This window comes from Trichechus manatus, unplaced genomic scaffold (assembly GCF_000243295.1).
Source record: "Trichechus manatus latirostris isolate Lorelei unplaced genomic scaffold, TriManLat1.0 scaffold00067, whole genome shotgun sequence".
In the NCBI taxonomy this organism is placed as follows: Eukaryota; Metazoa; Chordata; class Mammalia; order Sirenia; family Trichechidae; genus Trichechus; species Trichechus manatus.
Window position 1 is genome coordinate 5,416,826 of NW_004444003.1, and position 21,261 is coordinate 5,438,086.

The window sequence follows — 21,261 nt, forward strand, 5'->3', positions numbered from 1 at the left end:
TAATTCTAACTTCTGCTGCCTCAATTCTGCTCCTATTAATTTCTACTGAGTTGTCTAATTCTGAAATTTTATTGTTAATCTTCTGAATTTCTGATTGCTGTCTCTCTATGGATTCTTGCAGCCTATTAAATTTGTCATTATGTTCTTGAATAACTTTTTTAAGTTCTGCTACTACTTTGTCTGTGTGTTCCTTATCCGTTTAGGCATTTTGTTGAATTTCCTTTCTAATTTCTAGAAGAGTTCTGTATATTAATCTTTTGTATTCTGCCTCTGGTAATTCCAAGAAATTCTCTTTCTCCATAGAATTTATTTATTCTTTGTTTTGGGAGCTTGCTGAAGCCATCATGGGCTGCCTCTTTATGTGATTTGATATTGACTCTTGTCTCCAAGCCATCAATAACTTATTATAGTTTTATTTTATATTTGTTTAGTGAGTCCTAGCTTCTTGTTTTGTTTTAATATGCCCCAAGGGGTTGCTCGTGTGCAGTAGTTTGATTATTGGCACCTTTGAAGCTCTAATGTCCTGTCACCAGGTAGTTAGTTCTGTAACTAAGTATGTGCACACAGGAGTCCGTTGAGTTTTCCTATATGGGTTCAGCTCAGGTGTCCAGGCAATCAGTCACCAAGTGTGTGGTGCAGCTCTCACCTGCAGTCTTAGAGAGACACGGGTGATTGGTGTAGGCACTGGTATCTGGCTGTGGTAGAGGATCACGCGCTGAGCCTGGCAGGGGGCTGATGACTGCCCCTGCGAGTCTGAAAGGAAAGTGTGTCCCTATTCCCTAGGACGAGCAGGTAGGTGAGTTTTACAGCCGGATTATGAGCACCCCACTCTGTTGGCTTTAAAGACTCAAGGGCGCCACTTTTTCTTGGACTCCTATAGCAGGTGAGAAGGTGGCTTAGTTGATGCCACCAGTCCTCAAGCCCCTGTTGCAGATTGGTAAAAGTGGCTACTTAAGGGGAAGGGCTTTTTCGAGGGTCACATATCTGCCACTTCACAGCTGAAACAGTTGAAGTTAAACTTCAGATGTTTACCCTGTTGTACTGTGCTAGTGAAGGCTAATGCTGTTGAGATGGGTCCCCACAAGTCTAGACAGGGGTGTAAGGCACTCAAAGTCTGCGGACCCCTTATGCCTGTGCCTAGCAAAGGAGCTGTGCCGACCCTGAGTTCCTGGCTTAGGGGAGCCTGTAGCTTATTTGTTCCCTCTCCAAGGCCTGGAGAATGGGTCAGGGCCCCTTTTGGGATCTACTTCCAGCCCAGCAGACTCTCAGTGCAGAGCAGGGAGGGAGGAGGTAAAAGGGAGATAGGTTTTACCCAAATGGGCTTTTTATTTTTTTTAAATCCCCATGAAAGGCCACATGCCTGTACTTATCTTTAGCCACTTGGGAGCTGCTTTTTACTGTTTCGGAGTGTCCAAGCAGAATCACTGCTGCCGGATCTCTCTCGATGTGGAACATGCTTCCCGAGTGCACACAGCTGTTTGCCTGCTTCACCGCGAACCCGGAGTGGCCAAAGCATTGCAGTCCCGCGGCCACTGCTCTAGCGCCGCTCGCTTCTCCCAGACTGTCTCCCTCTCTCCCTGCAACTTAGTCCGATTCCTCAACTTTGCCTTGTTCAGGGCCCCTAGATATTCATATACAATCAAATCACTTGTTTTTCCAGGTCTTTGATGTAAGAGGGATATAGGAAGCTGTCTGACTAAGCTGCCATCTTGGCCCCCCAGTTTGAGTCCTTTAGTTGGCTGGACAGTTTAAATAGGAGCTGCGGTCTTCTTTAGCTGGGTGTATCTAAGTCTTAATGTCTCTGTAATTTAGCAGGATAAGGATTTGTAAGGAGAACTACATATGGGTCCTTTCCAACAAGCTTCAGAGAATCTTCTAAGTGATGTTTTTTTCTAATATATATGGCCTCCTGGAATAATCTCAGGCAGATTTTAGGATTTTGGTTTTCAGTCGTCAAAGATTATTTTAACCTGTGAAAACATTCCTTGGGATATTGGATTAAAGATTGACAATATTTAACAATATTAGAGGTGGTATAAGTAATATAACGAAGCCCATTTGGTTTTGAAGAACTACTTCTCTCACCATGATTATTTTAGTATTTATTTCTTGGAGTCTGTGGCATTTTTGAATATACTTTAGTTAGAGCTTTCACATGAGCCATAACACTGTTTAATTCATAGGATATTCTTTAGCCAGCATAGTTTTATTAGTTCCTGAAATAGCTGATTCTTATATTAAAAAGGAGAGAAGGAAGAGAGGGGGGGAAAAATCTCTTATTATATCTAGAAAATAGAACAGTGTATATTATTTATATTCATATGTAAATCTTATAGTAATCGTCTTAGTTTACTTAGTTTTATGTAGCCAATTTTGATTTCTTGTTATTCTAGATCGTCAGCAATTTGAAAAACCTCGTTACCTTCTACGTAAAAGTTCTAAAAATCCTGATTCAGTTCAATGATACTTACATTCAAAATATTGTAGTTCTTTTTATGAGTCTGGTGTAGTCCATTTTTGTGCTTTCGATGAATCAGTAAGGTAAAACCTATTTGTGAATGGCAAACTTAAAAATGGCTGTGGTTAGCTTATAATAATTTTTAAAAGTGAAAAGATTTGATAGTAATTGGCTACAAAAGTAATGCAAAGTTACATAAAGTCAAATAAAAACTTTAGATGAAAATATCTCTAAGCATAATGAGTAACCTCATTTTTAAAGAGTCAGGATATACCAAGAATAATAAAAACTCCATAGGTGAAACCATTGGCTTTGATGATGCTAGATTTTAAAAGAAATTAAGTTGTGACCAAGTTAGTAATTGAAAGGATAATAAAATTATGATATAATGAATGAGTTTATTGTCTAATGTCAGACAAAAAACATAAGAGAAAACATTAACAGAATTTTAACGAAAAGAAAGTTTGGCATTTCTCTTGATTTGACAGCATGTGTTATGAAACTTATAACGGTAAATAAACCTTTTTAGCATTTTTTTTTGGTTTATGAAAGAAATTTTTTGTGGCTTTTTATGAAGTTCCAAAATTGTCAGGAGTTTATTACAGGCTGTTGAGAAACAATCTTTGAGTTATTTAATTAAAGATGTTATAAAAGTCTTAGTTTCTCCAAAGCCATGTGACTTGGTTTTTGACTTAGGAATTTATTCTGTTGAACCTTTGCTTTTAGGGCAGTTTGCATTTTTTTTAAAAAAATGACTTCCTTAGTTTTAAGGAAAATTTTGTTATCTTAACAGTAAGAAACCCAGTTCTTAGCTTAATGTTATTTAGTATTAAAGCTCTTAAAAATTCTTACAAATCAACTCATTGAACTTTAGCCATGATGAATAAGAACTTAGCCATACTAAATAAATTTTCTTTTTAATAAGCTTTAATTTTTTTGGAAAAATGAATATTTTTTCCTGTGGCATAAAAAGTAAGAGCCTATATAGACTTTATAACATCTACCAACCCAATTTAATATCAGTAAGCTTCATAAATTTTGGAAATTAATTTAAATCTATGTATTATACAACATAGTCCCTGTTCAAATGAAGGTCATTTAAACAATCTATATCTCTGTAGATTTTTATTATTTCTTTTGTTAAAAAGAAGTTTTTATTTGGTTGGAAGGGATCTTTTTGATGACTGTCTACATGAGTAACAAAAACTTATCAGGAACAGAACTGATTTTTATCTGGATGTCCTATCCTCATAGGGTTTTACTTTGTTAATCTGAGGGTTGTTAGTGGCCAGATTGAATGACTAGGCTGTTAACTATAGCCTATGTTATAGTTTCTATGTGCTTCAAAAAAAAAAAAAAGACCTTAATTGCAGCAAGTTTCATCAATGCTTGGAGGCAAAAGTTTACAAAGGTGTACATTAATATATTACATCATTAACATAAAAGGGGTTTGTTGGATGTTTGAAAGGACTCGTCTGTAGTCAGGCTTGGGCAAGGTTCTCAATAATGGTTACTTCAGACTCAAAAATGTTTCTTTATCTTGGAGTCAGGTGTTATAAAAATTATAGTCACTTGTGTGATGGTATCTAAAAACCTGAGACATAAACTTTTTTCATTTCTGAAAGTTAGAAGATTTAGGCAAAGCTAGCAAAGCCCTCAGTCATCTGTGGAGCTATGCCTCCGTGGTTTCAAATGTGAGTAGTATGAGTTTAGCCCAGTTGCCTGGTAATACAGAATTGGTCAGTGCACTTTTCAGATAGACTAATTTATCTTAAAGTTTCTTAGAGTAGCTGCCAAAAAGATTAGATTATAAGGCAGGTAAAATCAGCTTTATGAAAAAAACAGTAATTGTTAGCTATGGCTTTTAATTTGATATAAGACACATACAATTTTTTAAACTAGAAACAAGCTAAAATGAAACAAAAAAAGTACATAATTTATTGGTCTTTGAGGTCCACTAACCTGAAAAACCTGTAAAATAACAAATGTATATAGTATACAGAAAAACAAAAAGTGGTTGTGAGAAGCATTACTTCTTGTCTCTCACTCCTTGAAGTAACTCTGTAGTGCTAAATTGTGCACCCTGGCTGTGAGGAGCATTACTTTAGGTCTCCCAGTCCTTAAGGTAACCTCCACAATGCTGATTGCAAGATGTGACCTCAAACATGCACCAGACCTAGGTCAAACAAACTTTAACTCGAACTTGTAAGGGAGGGTGGGCAGAATGTACACTGAGCTCTGAATGTGTACTATAACTTAAAAGTGCACTAGGAAAGAGAAAACAAGCTCAAGGGCTGGAAACTTGATCTCCCCAGAGTAGACCTGGGGATATGATAGAAACAGCCCCAACCGAATTTGGCAACTCGTCAGAACGTTCAGAGAGTGAAATGAAAATGAAAGTAAAGACAGATCTTCAATAAAAGTCACAGAGCTCTACGCAATGAAGGCAGAGCTTGGGTTCAAGAGACTTTACCTTCGAAGACCTCTGGGAATCGGGGAGGTGGTAAGCCAAAAGGCTTTGCTGGCCGGGCCATGTTCTCAATGTCCCCAGGGTTGTAGAAGGCAGGACATTTTCGAAATCCTATGTATCTGACACCAAGTAATGTCTATGATCATAATCATGAAGCTTGGTTAAAACTGAAAATAAAGAGTTTTATTGAGGGAATGGAGGCAAGCTGCAGCACAAGAAAACATTGCAGTGGGCAAACATGGAGTTCCAGCAAATGGAACACATGAATCCAAGGGAGGAGCAGTTTGGGGCACACGGTTAAAGGGCTGAAGGAGGAAGTACAAAACACAGTATTCTGATTGGTTTACAATGATCGAGGTCAGTCAAAGGTGAGACGAAGTAAAGCATAGTCTTTGACATCGTTGGTTACGTGAATGCATTGATTGGCCTAAAGACATAGTTGAAAGACATGGGGCCAAGGGAAGCTTCATGGTGGTTACAAAGCAATGACATGATGAAAATTTTCAGGAGTGGTCTGTTAAAAGTTACCTTGCTCAATGTGTCAGTCTCCAGAGGAGACTGGGAACAAAGAGTTTCTATCAGGGAACAAATAAGTTTCCCCAAGGTATTCACTTTCTTTAGCCTGAGTGAAGGAAACTTATTTCCTTGACAATATTAGGGGTTAGTTCCTAGGCAATAAAGGTAGAGTCTAGGGGAAAGGTTATGTTGAGCTCTTAGTCAGTTTACAGATAGATCAGAGATTTTATCCCTTATTATTAAGGACTACTTAGTCCTCTGAGCTAAGCTTTTCTATTTCAGTCATCACATTTTAGGTCTCCTTCATTTGCTTATTCTTTAAAAGCCCGCAGCTTTTCCTGTGCCCCTCATCACCATGTTATCTTGGCACAAAAGAAAGTTTCAAAAGGTAATTAAGCACTAACATCTTAAGGCATGCACGCATACACAAAGTCATGACACAGCTTCTTTTTTTTTTTTAATTGTGAAGGACAGTACATGGCAACTTCAGTCAGATAGTCCTTGCTTCCTATTCCTACACAGCTACTAAATTACCTTTGCCACAGTTCTTGAGCCTTGATTTTTCTTAACTAAAAGAGGATTTGGGAATACCTTTCTGTGAAGATCAAGTTATGTAACAGTAAGTCAGTTTTCTTCATTCCTCCCTCCCTTTTGTGAGATCCACATAAAAATTCATTATCATCTTTGTCGATTTGTATACCCAGTTTGATGCTTACAGCACATGGAAGCATTGAAAATAAAACCTACCTGAGCAAAGTTTTTGGGCTTTGAAAAATAAATTCAGTTCAGCAGCCCTAAATTCTAAATTCCATGGATTAAAAAGGCTATTTTTATGTTTATATTTTAGAAGGAATATTTCTGTTCAAAGTGGCTAGATTATGTACTCTATCTCATATAACTACACAAAATGAGGAGTCGAGATCCTTATTTCTCAAAATGTGAAATTTAGTTTAATTTTTAGGGAACTATTTTTATTGAACTTTATTAAAAATATTATTAGCAAACATGAAATGAGTTCAGAGTACTTGGTTATTAAAGTATTTTTTAAACACAAACTTTATTTGGAATTTTGGACAGTGTTCAATTTTAGGAACATCATTTGAGGAAACATCATTGGTATTTTGTGGTCTGAAAAAGAAAGTGTATTTTGTTCTGATTTTTATTTCTGTGTTTGGATTTTGGGTGTTGGCCCTTCTGGTGCAACGGTTTTTCTAGAAATTTGAAATGTGTTGCCTTATAGGACTCTTTAATTCTTAAATTAAGTGAAAGATCTCTGTGCACCAAATTTGTGTTCACAAGTAACTGTCTCCTGTAGTCATTAGGAAAAGAAAAATTTATACCAATGAAGGGAGTAGTTGAAAAGAAAAAGAGATAGAGATCATGTTGGTTAATTTATTTCTTTCTAGATTTATATATTTACAAAATTGAAATAATGAACGGAAATAAAATGATTATCCTGTACAAAAATTTCAGTGTAATAGACCTATTGCATAATGTTTCAAAGAGCCTTTTGATTATTTTCAACAAATGCACAGTATATTTGTTATAGTTTAAAACTTGCAATCAATTCATTTTGTTTTACAGTTCATATTTATAAAGATTAATGATTTGTTTTATGTATGTTTTGCCTACAGTAACTGATACTTATCCGTCATAACTTGGGATTTTATACACACACACACACACACACACACACAAAGATACACAAACATACACTTTTTTTTTTTAATTTCAGCTAAGGTTGTGGAGTAATGTTAAAGTATGACCTAAATTACCTTTATGGTTGTTATCCTGGTCCAGGAAATCTAGTTCAAGTGACTTTAATGTTTTTGTCATCTAAACTGCTATAAAGTAGCACCTCTTTCTAATAGTATTTTAGCAGCTTTAAAGTAAAGGCATTTGGCAAAGGTAACAATAAATTTGTCTCTTGTACTCTCTATTTATTACTGTCACTTTTTTATTCTTTTTAAGCACATAATACTTGAGAATTTTTCTTTTGTAAAACTTGTCTCAGAGGTCATAAAATGTGTTTTTGTTCATCTTTTATTTATAATTGTTTCCCTTTAGAAGATCTAAATGAAGAAATTACTAGTCTTATAAACATAAAGAAAGCCAATATTTTCACATTTTATGGTAAAATTATTAGGAAATTTTTTTTATAATGTTTTATACTGTTTCATTAGTATGACTAGTACTGTCATCATTAGCCTTGCCATTACTGAATTATGAAGGAAATTTCAAACTTTACCACCAGGAGAGTAATAAGGGAAACAAATGGCCAACCTGTTTCATTTCTTAGTATTTTAATGTCATGGCAGATAAACTAAAGTATCTTATAATTGCAGCTTCTAATTTCACAGTGATAAAGAAATTGTGTGCATTTCTTATTAGGCTGCATTGCTTGAGCATTTTGTAAAATATAATATTTTGTTCCCCTTTGTATATGAGTATATTTATAAAGGTTTTAAGACCAGTTAGTAAAGCCACTGTGAGGAAAATCAGCCAGCTGATAATATAGGAGGATTGCGGTGTTTGGGTCTGTAATTTACTTTTAGAAACTCAGACTTTCACCTTTCTTTACCCCTGCTATCTCAAATAAAGCATCTTATTTGACCCTACCAAAACCAAACTGATTTCTGTCGAGTCAGTTCCGACTCATAGCAGCCCTATAGGACAGAGTAGAACTGCCCATTAAGATTCCAAGGAGCAGCTGGTAGATTCTAACTGCCGACCTTTTGGTTAGCAGCCGAGCTTTTAACCACTGTGCCACCAGGGCTTCTATTTGATACTAGGAACAGAGAATGACTTAAAATTTAGCCGTCATCCTCAGAGTCTAATAGATATTACATATTTCACTGAGAAAATACTCACCATTGCCTAGAACCCCTACTTACGTATAGGTTGTAAGATAATAATTAGGATAACAGTAATAGCTAAAATTTATTCAAATCTTAGTATATTCCAGACATATTTCTTTTACACGTAATTTTATCAACAACCTTGTAAATGTTGTTGTTAGTTGCTGTCGAGTCAGCTCCGACTCATGGCGAGCTATGTATAACAGAATGAAACGTTACTCAATCCTGACCCAAATTCACTTATCATTGGTATATTGGAGTCCATTGCTGCAGCTATTGTATCAGTCTTTCTTGCTGAGAATTTCCCTTATTTTCACGGACCCTCTACTAAACATGACATCCTTTTCTAGCGATTGGTCTTTCCTGATGGTGTGTCCAAAGTAAGTGAGCCAAAGTCTCACCATCCTTGCTTCTAAGGAGCATTCTGATTGTATTTCTTCTAATACTGATTTGTTCATTCCCCTGGCAGTCCACAGTATATTCCATATTCTTCACCAACACCACAGTTCGAATACATCGATTTTTCTATCTTTTTCATTGTCCAGCTTTCGCATGCATATGAGGCAATTGAAAAGACTGTGGCTTGAGTTAGGTGCACCTTAGTCATCAAAGTGACGTCTTTGCTTTTTAAAACTTCAGGCTCTATTATTGTCCCCATTTTACAGATGAGGAAACTAAGACGTGTGGTAGTTAAAGCACACCTAAAATCTCATAGGTAGTAAATCTGGAACTAGCGTTTAGATGTAGGCATACCCAGATCATATGTTCTTAACAATAATGTTTTAGTTCTTTCATAAGCATAAATAGGACATCTTAAAAAAATTCCACATCCTTTCTCTTTCCCCCTTTATTTCTTTTCTCCCCAGCCTGCCCGTCATAAATTACTTAAAAGCATAGGTTAAGTTTAGAAACACACAAGGAGTAAGTACTATTATAAGTTAATATTTTATTTCTTTAAAATTAATGTATTTATCTAGATTAAATTTTACTTAGAGTATTTGTACCTCTTGTGTCCCTGCCAGCTACATTTCACTATTATTCTATTAAGGGAAGATTGGAAAATTGCTTTGCTTCAAATCCTCATTCTGGAAATCGTTCTAATAGTTGTGGTCTTTCTCTCTAGAAATTTGAAATTTCTCCCTGGTCTCTACCAGTAGTTCAGAGCAGCTGGGTATGTAAATACAGGTGCAACAGAATGCCTTCCACATGAATAATGCTGACAATAAAGAATTTCATTATGGATTACTATGACATTTCACAATAACACTACTGTTTAGGAAAAGTAAATTTATTATGAGGCTTCTGTTTCACCTGTTAGAGACATCTAGGGAGTCTGGCAGAAAAATCATTTACTTATTTTTTGTGTGGTTTCCTGAATTTTGAAAAATAAATAGCAAGGTTTATTATAGGGAATGAAGGTCATTTTATTTGACTTTGTTTCACCTGTTTTTGTTAGTGGAAATAAAGAGTTGGGGCAGGTCCTGTATGATATAGATACATTTCTGATATAGGCATAGGATTAAAATAGGCATAGGGACAGGTATAGAGAAGTGTCATGGATTGAATTATGTCCCCTCAAAAATGTGTTATCAGTTTGACTGGGCCATGATTCCTGGTATTGTGTGATTTTCCTATATGTTGTAAATTCTGCCTCTATGATGTTAATGAGGGAGGACGAGTGGCAGTTGTGTTAGTAAGGCAGGACTCAGTCTACAAGATTGGATTGTGTCCTGAGGCAATCTCTTGAGATATAAAAGAGAGAAGTGAGCAGAGAGACAGGGGGACCTCATACCACCAAGAAAGCAGTGCCAGGAGCAGAGCGTGTCCTTTGGACCTGGGGTCCCTGCGTGGAGAAGCACCTAGTCCAGGGGAACATTGATGAGAAGGCTGACAGAGAAAGCCTTCCCCTGGAGCTGATGCCCTGAATTTGGACTTTCAGCCTACTTTACCATGAAGAAATAAATTTCTCTTTGTTAAAGCCATCCACTTGTGGTATTTCTGTTGCAGCAGCACTAGATGACTAAGACAAGAAGTAATTAAGGATTTTAACTTTCTGTCTTTTGGTCGTAAATTTCATTCTGCTAAGATGAATCTTTTAAATTGTGTCTTTATTTTGCTAGCAGAATAAAATAATTTTAGTCACTGACATGACTAAAATTTTTTAAAAAATTGCCCATCCCAAGTGTTGGCAAGGATGTGAAGGAACTCTCATACACTGCTGGTGGGAATGTAAAATGGTGGGAATGTAAAATGGTGCAACTGCTTTGGCAGATGGTTTAGCAGTTTCTTAAAACATAAAACACACCAGCTATTTCACTCCCATCATTTTTCAATATGGAAAAATGAAACCATGTCTACATAAAGGTTTATACTTGAATGTACAATTGTATTTGTAATAACCAAAAAACAGAAAAAGCACAAATGTCATCAGCAGGTGAATGTATTAACAAATTGTGGTATATCCACACAATGGAATACTACTCTTCAATAAAAGGAATGAACCATTGATACATACAACAACATGGATTCATTTCATAATCATTATGCTAAGTAAAATACAGTGGACAAAGGAGAGTACGTGTTGTATGATTTAATTTATAGAAGATTTTAGAAAATGCCAACTAATCAGTAGTGGCAGAAAGCAGATCAGTGGTTGCCTGGGGATAGAAGGAGTGGGAGAGGTAGGTTACAAAGGGGCATCAGGAAACTTTGAAGGTGATGGATATGTTTGTTATCTTGATTGTGGTGAGGATTTTGCAAATGTATACGCATGTCAAAACTCATCAAATTACACATTTTAAATATGTGCAATTTATTTTTTATCGAGCATACCTCAGTAAAGGTTTTTTTTTTTCTTTTTTTTTTTTTTAAGATGGTTTTGAGCTCTTAAAATAGAAGATGATAGTTCAAGGAGTCAGTACCGGTCACTAAAAGCAAATAGTGGCAAACTGAGTTCATTGAGCTACTAGGCCATTACCTTTAAATATATTTTTATTTTGATATAAGTGATATATTTGATTATCTTCTGTGATAAATATGAAATGTAATCAGTTGTGTTTGTAGTTAGTTTCACACTCACACTTAATATTTTTCATTTTAATTTATCTGACTTAATGTGTTTAGTGTGGGAATGTTGACTAACTGAAGTACATCATGAAAGAGAATACCAAGAGAGGACAACTGAGATAATACAAAGGTTCAGATTATCAAATCAGTCTCACAGAAATCAGAGCCCTTATTCAGTATTAAGCTTTACCAATAATTTCAAGGATGCAAGCAATCAGAGGGCACAGACCAAGCAGAGAGTGGTGTGGGATCCTGAGCACAGCACCCCCAGTCCTTCCATGTCAGACACGCCTCTCATCCAGACTAATAGTCAAGATCTCTTAAGCGAGGTGTGCAAGTTACCACACAGCAAGGAGAATTTAGGTTATGAAACATCTCCATTTTATACTTAGTTACATAGCTTACTTAACATTTTCCAGAGAGTTATGCCCTGTAAAGCCATAGATTCTTGGTTTGTTTGGAGTCCCTGGGTGGCACAAATGGTTAAGCACTCAACTACTAGCCAAAAGATTGGCAGGTTGGCAGTTTGAACCCACCTGGAGGCACCTCAGAAGACAGGCCTGGCGATTTGCTTCCTAAAGGTCACAGCCTTGAAAACCCTATGAAGCAGTTCTACTCTGCACATCTGGGGTCACTATCCAAATACGGTGCATTTTACAAACTCATTTAATTTTACTTGCTATTTTATTTGGAATCTATTTTTTTCTTGCAATTTTCTCAAGTTATTTGTGATTTCTTTGTTATTTTTTTTCTCAGTTTAAGATCCTTAATGTACCCATGTCTTCCCAACTTGCTGCAAATCATTGGAACCAGCAACAGGCGGAACAAGAGGAAAGGATGAGAATGAAAAAGCTCACACTAGATATCAATGAACGGCAAGAACAAGAAGATTATCAAGGTATAACTTGATTTATAGGACAGAAGTGGAAAAATTTGATGCCTTTCGAGTTTTTTAAATATAGAGGATCAAAGTTGCTATCGTCTCTTACCTTTTCATGTCATATTTTGTACATATTTAGTCTGAGAAGGTAATTTTTTTCTGTCACATTCTGTCATAATTTTTCTTTCATTTATTTTAAAATAGCAATAAATAATTTTGATCATGTGTTGCTAACTCCAAGGAGATCTCGTGATGCAGTGGTTAAGCTCTCAGCTACTAACCACAAGGTCGACAGTTCAAACCCACCAGCTGCTCTGTGGGAGAGAGAGGTAGCAGTCTGCTTCTGTAGAGATTACAGCCTTGGAAATGCTATGGGGCAATTCTACTCTGTCCCATAGGGTTGCTATGAGTCAGAATCGACTAGACGGCAGTGGGTTTGGCTTTTGGTCTTTTTTATTGTTAACTCCATAATTCGGTTAGATTCGATATTGTTAGCTGTGTTTACAAGTGAGAAAATGATCAATTTTTAATTGCCTCATGTTGCCAGCCAATTATGAGCAAATTAATTCAGCAAATGTATACTACCTCAGTTGTGTATCTGGGAATCCTGGTCTCAGGACCCAATATTCCTTCAGATTTGAGGGCATACTCAAATTAGGATTCTTGTTTTATGCATGCAGTCTTGGGTTAATTGCAGCCTTACATAGAGAGTCCATGGACTCCTCGTAAACCAACCTTTTAGCATTTTTGTGGTACCCAGATTTTAGAGCCATAAACATGTTGTTTACATAGCACTCTACTGAAGAGACTGCTGTTTGTGCAAGAAAGTGTTGTGCAAATAAATATTTGTGATTTTCTATCTTTTAATCCGCTTCTAGAATCTTTTCCCAATTGATGCCCAACATTCTTAATAATAAATAATAATAGCTAACACTCATTAAATGCTTACTGTGGGTCAAACACTGTTTTATGTACTTTTTTTCAAAGCACTTAATCCTCACAACTCTGTAAATTCTGTTATTCTGATTTCATATTTAAGGAAACTGAACCAAAAGTTCCATAACTAGTAAATGGCAGAGCTGGGATTTGAACCAATATTGTAGGGCCCCAAACACAGTGCTATTAGTTGTCATACTATAGTGCCTCTTATGCTGTTTTATTGCCTCATAAAACACTTATGTAGTGGCCAAATTGGCAGTAAAGGTGAACATTAGGCATTAAAAGAATCTCATCTCCTGACATGCTTTTTCAGTACTTAATTTGAATTATGGTTTTTTTTCTTCAGTCAGCTACCTGACAGAACTAATAAATTTGATCTCCTTAGGATTTTATTTGCTTCATAAGGGGAGTGCATTTACAAGCAGTAACTCATTTTATTTATTGCTCCTAATTACAGAAATGCTGCAGTCTCTTGCACAGCGCCCAGCTCCAGCAAACACCAATCGTGAGCGAAGGCCTCGTTACCAACATCCAAAGGGAGCACCTAATGCAGATCTAATCTTTAAGACTGGTGGGAGGTAAGACAGTCTTTACTTGCTTCTTTCTTAGCTATTTGTTTTCCATGACTTCCATTCAAGTAAATTAGAGAATTCTTGATTATACTTAACAATAAAGACCAGCCTAATCATTAGCAAAATAGAAAAGTCTTTGAACTGTAGATGGTTAGAGAAAAGAGAATCCAGTTTGTACATTAGTTATGGCTATTTTTTAAAAAGACATTAGTTTTAGCCGTATAGAGCCTGGCTTTTGTTCTCTCTGAGCTGACTTCTTTAGAATTTTTATTTTCTCTTTTGAATTTATAGAGAACACTAGTTATGGATTGATTTGAGAGAAATTGCAGGTTTTGTGTAGGTTTCTTAGGTCAATAATAATCTTGTTTACAAAAACTGATAAATAACCTATTTGTTAGACTTCCAAGCATGCAGGTAAAGTTTGTTTTGCATTTGGCTCACTATAGTCTGATTTCTACCCTGCTATTTTACTGATACTATAACCTTTGCCAGGGTCACCACATAGCTCCCTATTGCTTAATTCAACAGTCTTTTTTTTTTTTTTTTTAATATTTTTTTGTCTTCGGTGAGAGTTTACACAGCAAATTAGGCTCCCATTTAACAGCTTCTGCACAAATTGTTCAGTGACATTGATTACATTTTTCAGAATGTGTCAACATTCTTATTAATTCAGTTCTAGTTGTCACATGACTGAGTTTTCCTTCTAAATTTTATTTTGTTGTTGTTAGAATATACGCAGCAAAACATACCAGTTCAACAGTTTCTACATGTACCATTTAGTGACATTGATTCCATTTTTTGAGTTGTACAACCATTCTCACCCTCCATTTCTGAGTTGTTCTTCCCTCATTAACATAAAGTCACTACCCCCTAAGGTTCCTGTCTAATCTTTTGAGTTGCTCTTAACATTTTGATCCCATATAGATACTCTTAAAAGAGCATAGTGCTCAAGGCATACCTTTTTTACTAGTTAAGCTAAATTATTGTTTGATTTTAAGATTACTTCAGAAGATATTTTTGGTTTAAAGTTTAAAGATTATCTCAGGGCAGTAGTTTCAGGGGTTCATCCACCCTCTGTGGCTCCAGAAAGTCTAGAGTCCATGAGAATTTGAAATTCCATTCCGTATTTTTCCCCTTTTGATCAAGATTCTTCTATGGATCAGTAGTCTTTTTAGGCTTTATCTCAGCAGCATTTCAGATTATGAACTCTCCTTTTTTTCTTGATATACTGTCTTCCCTTTGCCCTTCCTTTGTCTGTGACTCTGCTGTCTTCTTTTCTCTTCCCTTGCCTAATCCTGACTCCTTACTCTTTTACGTACTTTCTTCTGCCTAAAAATATTAGTATTCCTCAGGGTTAGTCATACGCCCTCTTCTCTTACTGTTGTATACGTTTCCCATGGCCTAGTTACTATCTGTATCTCCATCCCAGACCTCACATTTTAGTTTCTGACGGTACATATAACTGTCTTCTAAAGAACCACCTAGATGTCTCAGAAATATAAGCCTCATGTATTTCTACCTCCCAAGCCTCTCTCCTCTGTTGCTCTCTAGCTGTCCAAACTAGAAAAGGACGTTTTGTTCTTTTACTGGCCCTTCTCCCTCAATTCCCATAGCTAATTAATTACCAAACCTACTGTATTCTACTATTTAATGTCTCTCACATACATCCACTTTACTCCACCCCCACTGCCAGGACCCTAGATCAGACTACTATCATATCGCACTTTGATTACTGCCATCAGCCTCCTAATTGACTTCTTGGTCTCCAATTCTAGCTCCTTCCAATTCATTCTCTCTGTTCTACCCATAGTGATCTTTCTAAAATGCAAATCTGATATCTGATTATGTGACTGTTCTGACTAAAACCCTTCAGTAGCTCCTTATGGCTTATAGGATAAAGTCCAGAACTCCTTGATTTGGTTAACAAGGCCCTGCATGATACGGGTCTACTTACCTTACTGACTTCATCTCTTGCTAACCCCAAACAAAATGGCCTTGTAGTTCTTCTTCTTCTTTTTTTTTTTTTTTTCCATCTCTCTCTGTTTGGAACAGTCTCCTGATTTTCCCCTGGATGACTCCTGTGTATTCTTCAGATCTTACCTTGTTATTCTAAAGTCTGGCATAGGTCAGTGATTATATGCTGCCATGACTCACTGTCCTTCCATAGTCTTTGTCCTACTTAATTACCTGTTAGCATGTCTCTGTCCTCCATGAGATTAAAGACTCTGTGAGGGCAGGGACTAAGTCTTAATTTTCCATTACATCTCCTTCGTAGTTCTTGGTGCTTGGCACATAGTAGATGCTCAATAAATAATTGTTAAATGGACAAAAGAACTTCTTAAAATCTGTGTTTAGTCATTTAATAAACCATTTAAGTTCTACTGCCTCCAGATCTGCTCCCTAGCTCTTCCCTCTTGTAGTCCAGGTTTTGTGAGAGTGCCAACTCTTCAGCAGTTTTCTCTTCCTGTTTAAAATCTCTTATTAAAATCATAACTTAGGGAAAATACCCTAGGTTGTTCATCATTTTTAAGAATGACACTCTGTAAAATACTACGGGGGTCCCTGGATGGCACAAATGGTTCAACGCTCACCTACTAGCCGAAAGGTTGGCAGTTTGAACCCACCCAGAGGTGTCTCAGAAGACAGGCCTGGTGATTTGCTTCCAAAAAGTCACAGCCTTAAAAACCCTATGGAATTGTTAGTTCTATTCTCACATATGGGGTTGCCATAGTTGGAATCGACTCAACAGCAACTAACAATGGTAACAACAGCAAAGTATTATGAATGTGATTTTAAAATTCAGTGCTCCTAAGATGTAGGTATGGATAAATATTGTTGTAGAACAAGCAAACGTGTAAACATGTATTTTTGAGCCTTTTGGAATACCAAATGCTGTTTGCCATTTTTTAAACTTAAGTTTTAAATATAGTCATTTGAAAGAATGTAACTGGTAGAATAGAGGCTTCTGGTCGTTTGGCTCCTTTTTTTCTTCTTTTTAAATGTGGGCCAGACTCAATAGAGCAGTGAGTTCATCAGATATCTTAAGGGAAACAAGCTAGAGTAGTGAATTTCCATACCAAGGAGGGAAAACTCTATGAGTGAAGCCTGAAAAACTTTGGCTAGTGCCTTTTTTTTTTTAACATCAGTAATATTGATGATGTTTTATGGCAGATAAAGGGAAATTTATTTGTATACTGGTTATTAAAGTTGTTTAAAATTTTGCTCACCTGTGGATTTTAATGGGCTCTCAGACATTAACTATAATTTTTATTTTTTCTAATTATAGGATCCTTGAAATAAGAGTGTAAATTAAAATTTTAGCCTTTCTCACTGGCTAGTGATGCTCTAACAAATTATAGGCATTTGTATATAACACGTTAAAATGCTAATAGAGTTCCAAGTAAAACTGTTATCTAGGTATTCTGTAATGCAGAACAAGGTTGTTTTCCACTCTGCTGATGGAGCCCTGGTGGCACAGTGGTTAAGCATTCAGCTGCTAACCAAAAAGGTCAGCAGTTTGAATCCACCAGCCGCTCCTTGGAAACCCTTTGGAGTCAGTTCTACCCTGTTCTACAGGGTCGCTATGGGTCGGAATTGACTCAATGGTAATTGGTTTTCTTTTCTTTTTTTTTTTAGTGTTGAAAAAGCTATGAAACTTAGCATCTCTGGCAAGTGTCAGTACTAATTTGGCTTAATATGCTGCTGTAAATTCATCTGGGTTATACCAGTACTCCTCAAGCTTTAAAATACGTACTAATCATCTAAGACTTTAAATAAAATGCAGGCTCTGATTTGTTTCTGACAAGCTCCCACGTGGTGCCAAAGCCACTGCAAACCACACTTTGAGTTGCAAAGGGATATACTACCAGACTTTTTTTTAACCCAACATTTTTTTTTAGATGTTCTCTTTCTTATGTCCTTATTGTAAGGTTGAATAAGTTATAGTTTGTTACAAAAGAGTCCCTCCTAGAAGAGCATTTAAGTGCATATTGTAAATACTTTCTGAGCTCTTAGATTTTTAAATCTTTCACAATGATTGTTTGCCTGTAAATGAACCATGTGACATCCTACACTCACTATAACTAATGATGTAAGTGTATCAGACTTCTCAAAGACGGAACATTTTTTTCCTCTCATTCATTGCATTTACTTAAAGTATTCTAATTTAGACAGTTTTGTCTTGACTTCAGGAGAGATTCTTTTATCGTCTCTTTCTCTCAGGGAATATTTGTGTTACTGACTTTTTTTCCCATTCAGTTCGGTTTTGTAAGAATTATGGATGCATCCACCTGAGAGTATACTTTTCCATATTTGTATGTTGTTCTTTGAAAGTTTCTTGCTAATGAAACTTGCACTGCGACAAAGAAACAAACCATGAAGTCTTCGTTTATCAGAAATTAGTCATAGAGAAGATCCAGGGGGCCACCGTGTCCATTTACTGTCAGGATTGCTCTTTTTAGTACTCCTCTGCTGTTGTTCTGTCTTAGTCCTTTATAGAGTGTGTATGCTCGGAAAAAAGCAATAATTTTTTTTGGAGAAGTCACTAAACAGTGGTTGGTCATGTTTTAGAGACATTGTCTTGCCAGAGGTTTGTCCCGCAGCAGTTAACGTTACCGTGTTTGTACCTTTAGGAGGCGTTGATCTAGCAGCACGTGTCATCTCATTAGGTCCTGTATCTGATGTTGTGGATAGTGGAGTCCTCCAGCAATTGAATGAGAGCAGTGGACACATCTCAGCATGTCGGTCTAGAGAGTTGCGAATCTAAACCTGGGACAGGCTGGGGCCATGAGGCAGAAACACCAGCCTCTGCCAACACCGGAACAAGCCGACGCTTCCAGATATGGTGTAAAAGTCCTTTTGTAATGGAAACCACGCGAGGGTTAATCTTCTCTTGAGAATGGCAGTCAAGAAATGAGATGGTTAACTTGACTACTGAGCAGTTACACTAAGAAGAGCTGTCAATGAGATGATTGAGCCGGAGAAGAAAAGGTTGTGATGGTAATGGTATGGGGGAAATGAACTTGAGTTTTAAACTTGATTTGAGTTACAGTGTCTCTGAATTGAACATCCCATGTTGGAAGAAGATACATTTGGGGGCTCCAGGACTGCAGTAGAAAAGTATAGAGCAAGCAGTAAAATCTTCTAGTAAAAACTTACATGCAGGACAACAAACTGACAAAAGATATCCAAATACCAGCTATTCCACCAGGAAGGTTTTTGTTTTAGGAATTTGTTTCAAGAGGAACAAGGGATGAGGGAGAAAAATCAGTTTTATCCATCAGAGTCAGTGATATAAAATTGCCTGTTAGGGTAAAAGAAAAATGTGAAGACGATTAGTATACACAAAGAGCATTAATTCAGATGGCTTAGAAAAGTCTGATACCAGCCTAAGAACAGGGATATAGTTGAGCCCATTGTAAGTATCATTGAAAACAAAACGTGCCAGTCAGCATGTCACAGAAAATGAAGGAAGGACAACAAGAAGTGGATCAGAATATTTTGTTGACCTTCATGGGTTTACAGCCTCTGTCTCTAAACAAAGTATGGAAACAAGTAGAGCTTTTATTTTGCTTTTGTTTTTGTTTTGTTTTGTTTTCTCCCCCACCCGCACCCCACTAAATAGAAATGAGGGTTCTTGGTCTGTTTCTGACAATCTGTTAATTTATAGAATACTTGTCTTTCGTTTGCTTTCCAGTAGGCATAGTAAATTTAGTTAAAGAGCACATCTGTATGCTACAACTTGATTACATCTTTTTTTCTAGCTATTTTGCATTTTTTTCTTTTACCATGTTTCAGTTTCTGCATGTAGATTTAAATAAGAAACAAAACGTGTAAAGTTGTAACATTTCACATGGAAATGCTGCCCGATCTTCACCAGCTTCAGAAATCTGACCTTTGCCAATGCTGCAATAAAGTGTTGTAACTTAGATTTAGCCTGGTTTTATTTTATTTGGTTTGGGTTTTGGAAACGTATTAAATGGGTAATTATTAAATCAGTGTTTTCCAAGGTCATCTTTGTGCTTTATAAGACATTCTCAGGGACAGTTTCCTTATTTTCACTATTAGTATTACTTTCACTGTGACATTCCATATTTGCATTATTTTCTCGGGTGCCTCAGTTAGTTTATCTTTTGGATCAATACAAAAAGTAGCCTGTGGAGTTCAGTAGAATAAATGCTTTTAGAATAGGCTTAAAATTGGTTAAGATGGAAAGTGTTGGCACAGTATGGTTTAGCACGAGGCGCAGAGTTTATGATTTTATCTAAGCGTGTGGACCAAGGTTGACAGAAAGCCTCACAGCAGGTGACTCAGAACCATTATTGTTTTTAGTTTATTTCCAGATGTTAATTCCAAGTTTGACTTAAAAAATCCAAAGGGAATTAACTATAATCACTGTTGCTAAAATTTCTAAAATTCAGCTGAGAGTCATTAAAAATTTAAAAGAAATAGACTTTTTTTTGCTTTATCATTTTTTATTGTGGTGGTGAAAATATATACAACAAAACATATGCCAACTCAGCAATTTCTACATGTACAATTCAGTTAAATTCATTACATTCTTCAAGTTGTACAACCATTTTCAGTATCCTTTTCCAAATCATTCCACCACCATTAATATAACTCAGTGCCCCCTAACCAAAAACTCCCCCTACTCCCCTTTCACTTCTGCCTGGTAACCACTAATAATCTTTGGTTTCTGTGTATTTGCTTATTTCATATAAGTGAAATCATACAGTATTTGCCCTTTTGCAACTGACTGTCTTTGCTCAACATGATACTTTCAAGATTCCATGTTGTGGCATGTATCAGGACTTCATTTCTCTTTATGGCTGACTAGTATTCCATTGTATGTATATACAACGTTTTGTTTATCCATTCATCTGTTGTTGGACATTTCAGGTGTTTCTACTTTTTGGCTGTTGCGTAAAGTGCTACAGTGAACACTGGCATACAGATTTCTGTTTGTGTTCCTGCCTTCACTTCTTGGTGTATACCTAGGATTGGGATTTCTGGGTCATAAATGATAGTTCTATGTTCAGCTTTCTGAGGAGCTGCCAAATTGTTCTCCACAATGGCTGTACCATTTTACATTCCCATCAGCAATGGATGAAGGTTCCCGTTTCTCCAGACCTCACCAACACCTGTTGTTTTCTGTTTTCTAATGAGTGTGAGGCGATATCTCATTGTGGATTTGATTTGCATCTCTCTAATTGCTAATGGGAGCCCTAGTGGTGCAGTGAGTAAGAGCTGGGCTGCTAACCAAAAAGGTCGGCAGTTTGAATCCACCAGGCGCTCCTTGGAAACCCTATGGGGCAGTTCTACTCTGTCCTGTAGGGTCGCTGTGAGTAGGAATTGACTTGATGGCAACCGGTTTGGTTTTTGGTTTTTTTAATTGCTAATGACATTGAGTATCTTTTCATGCGCTTGTTGGCCATTTGAAAAAAGAAATAGACTTTTAATAATAAAAGAAAAAAGTTTCAAAACTTCCATTCATTTAGTTT

The 21,261-nt window shown here is 36.5% G+C and overlaps 1 protein-coding gene across 1 annotated transcript in view; it reads left to right on the forward strand.

Annotated features, from left to right (window-relative positions):
- Window positions 1-19,686, forward strand: part of UPF2 (UPF2 regulator of nonsense mediated mRNA decay) — a 143,341-nt gene extending 123,655 nt beyond the window's left edge. Inside the window, exons 20-22 of the mRNA XM_004379688.2 lie at window positions 12,125-12,266; window positions 13,645-13,765; window positions 18,391-19,686. Coding sequence (XP_004379745.1) covers window positions 12,125-12,266; window positions 13,645-13,765; window positions 18,391-18,400 — 273 coding nt within the window. The 3' untranslated portion in view covers window positions 18,401-19,686. The remainder of the gene's footprint in view (window positions 1-12,124; window positions 12,267-13,644; window positions 13,766-18,390) is intronic.
- Window positions 19,687-21,261: the final 1,575 nt, after the last annotated feature.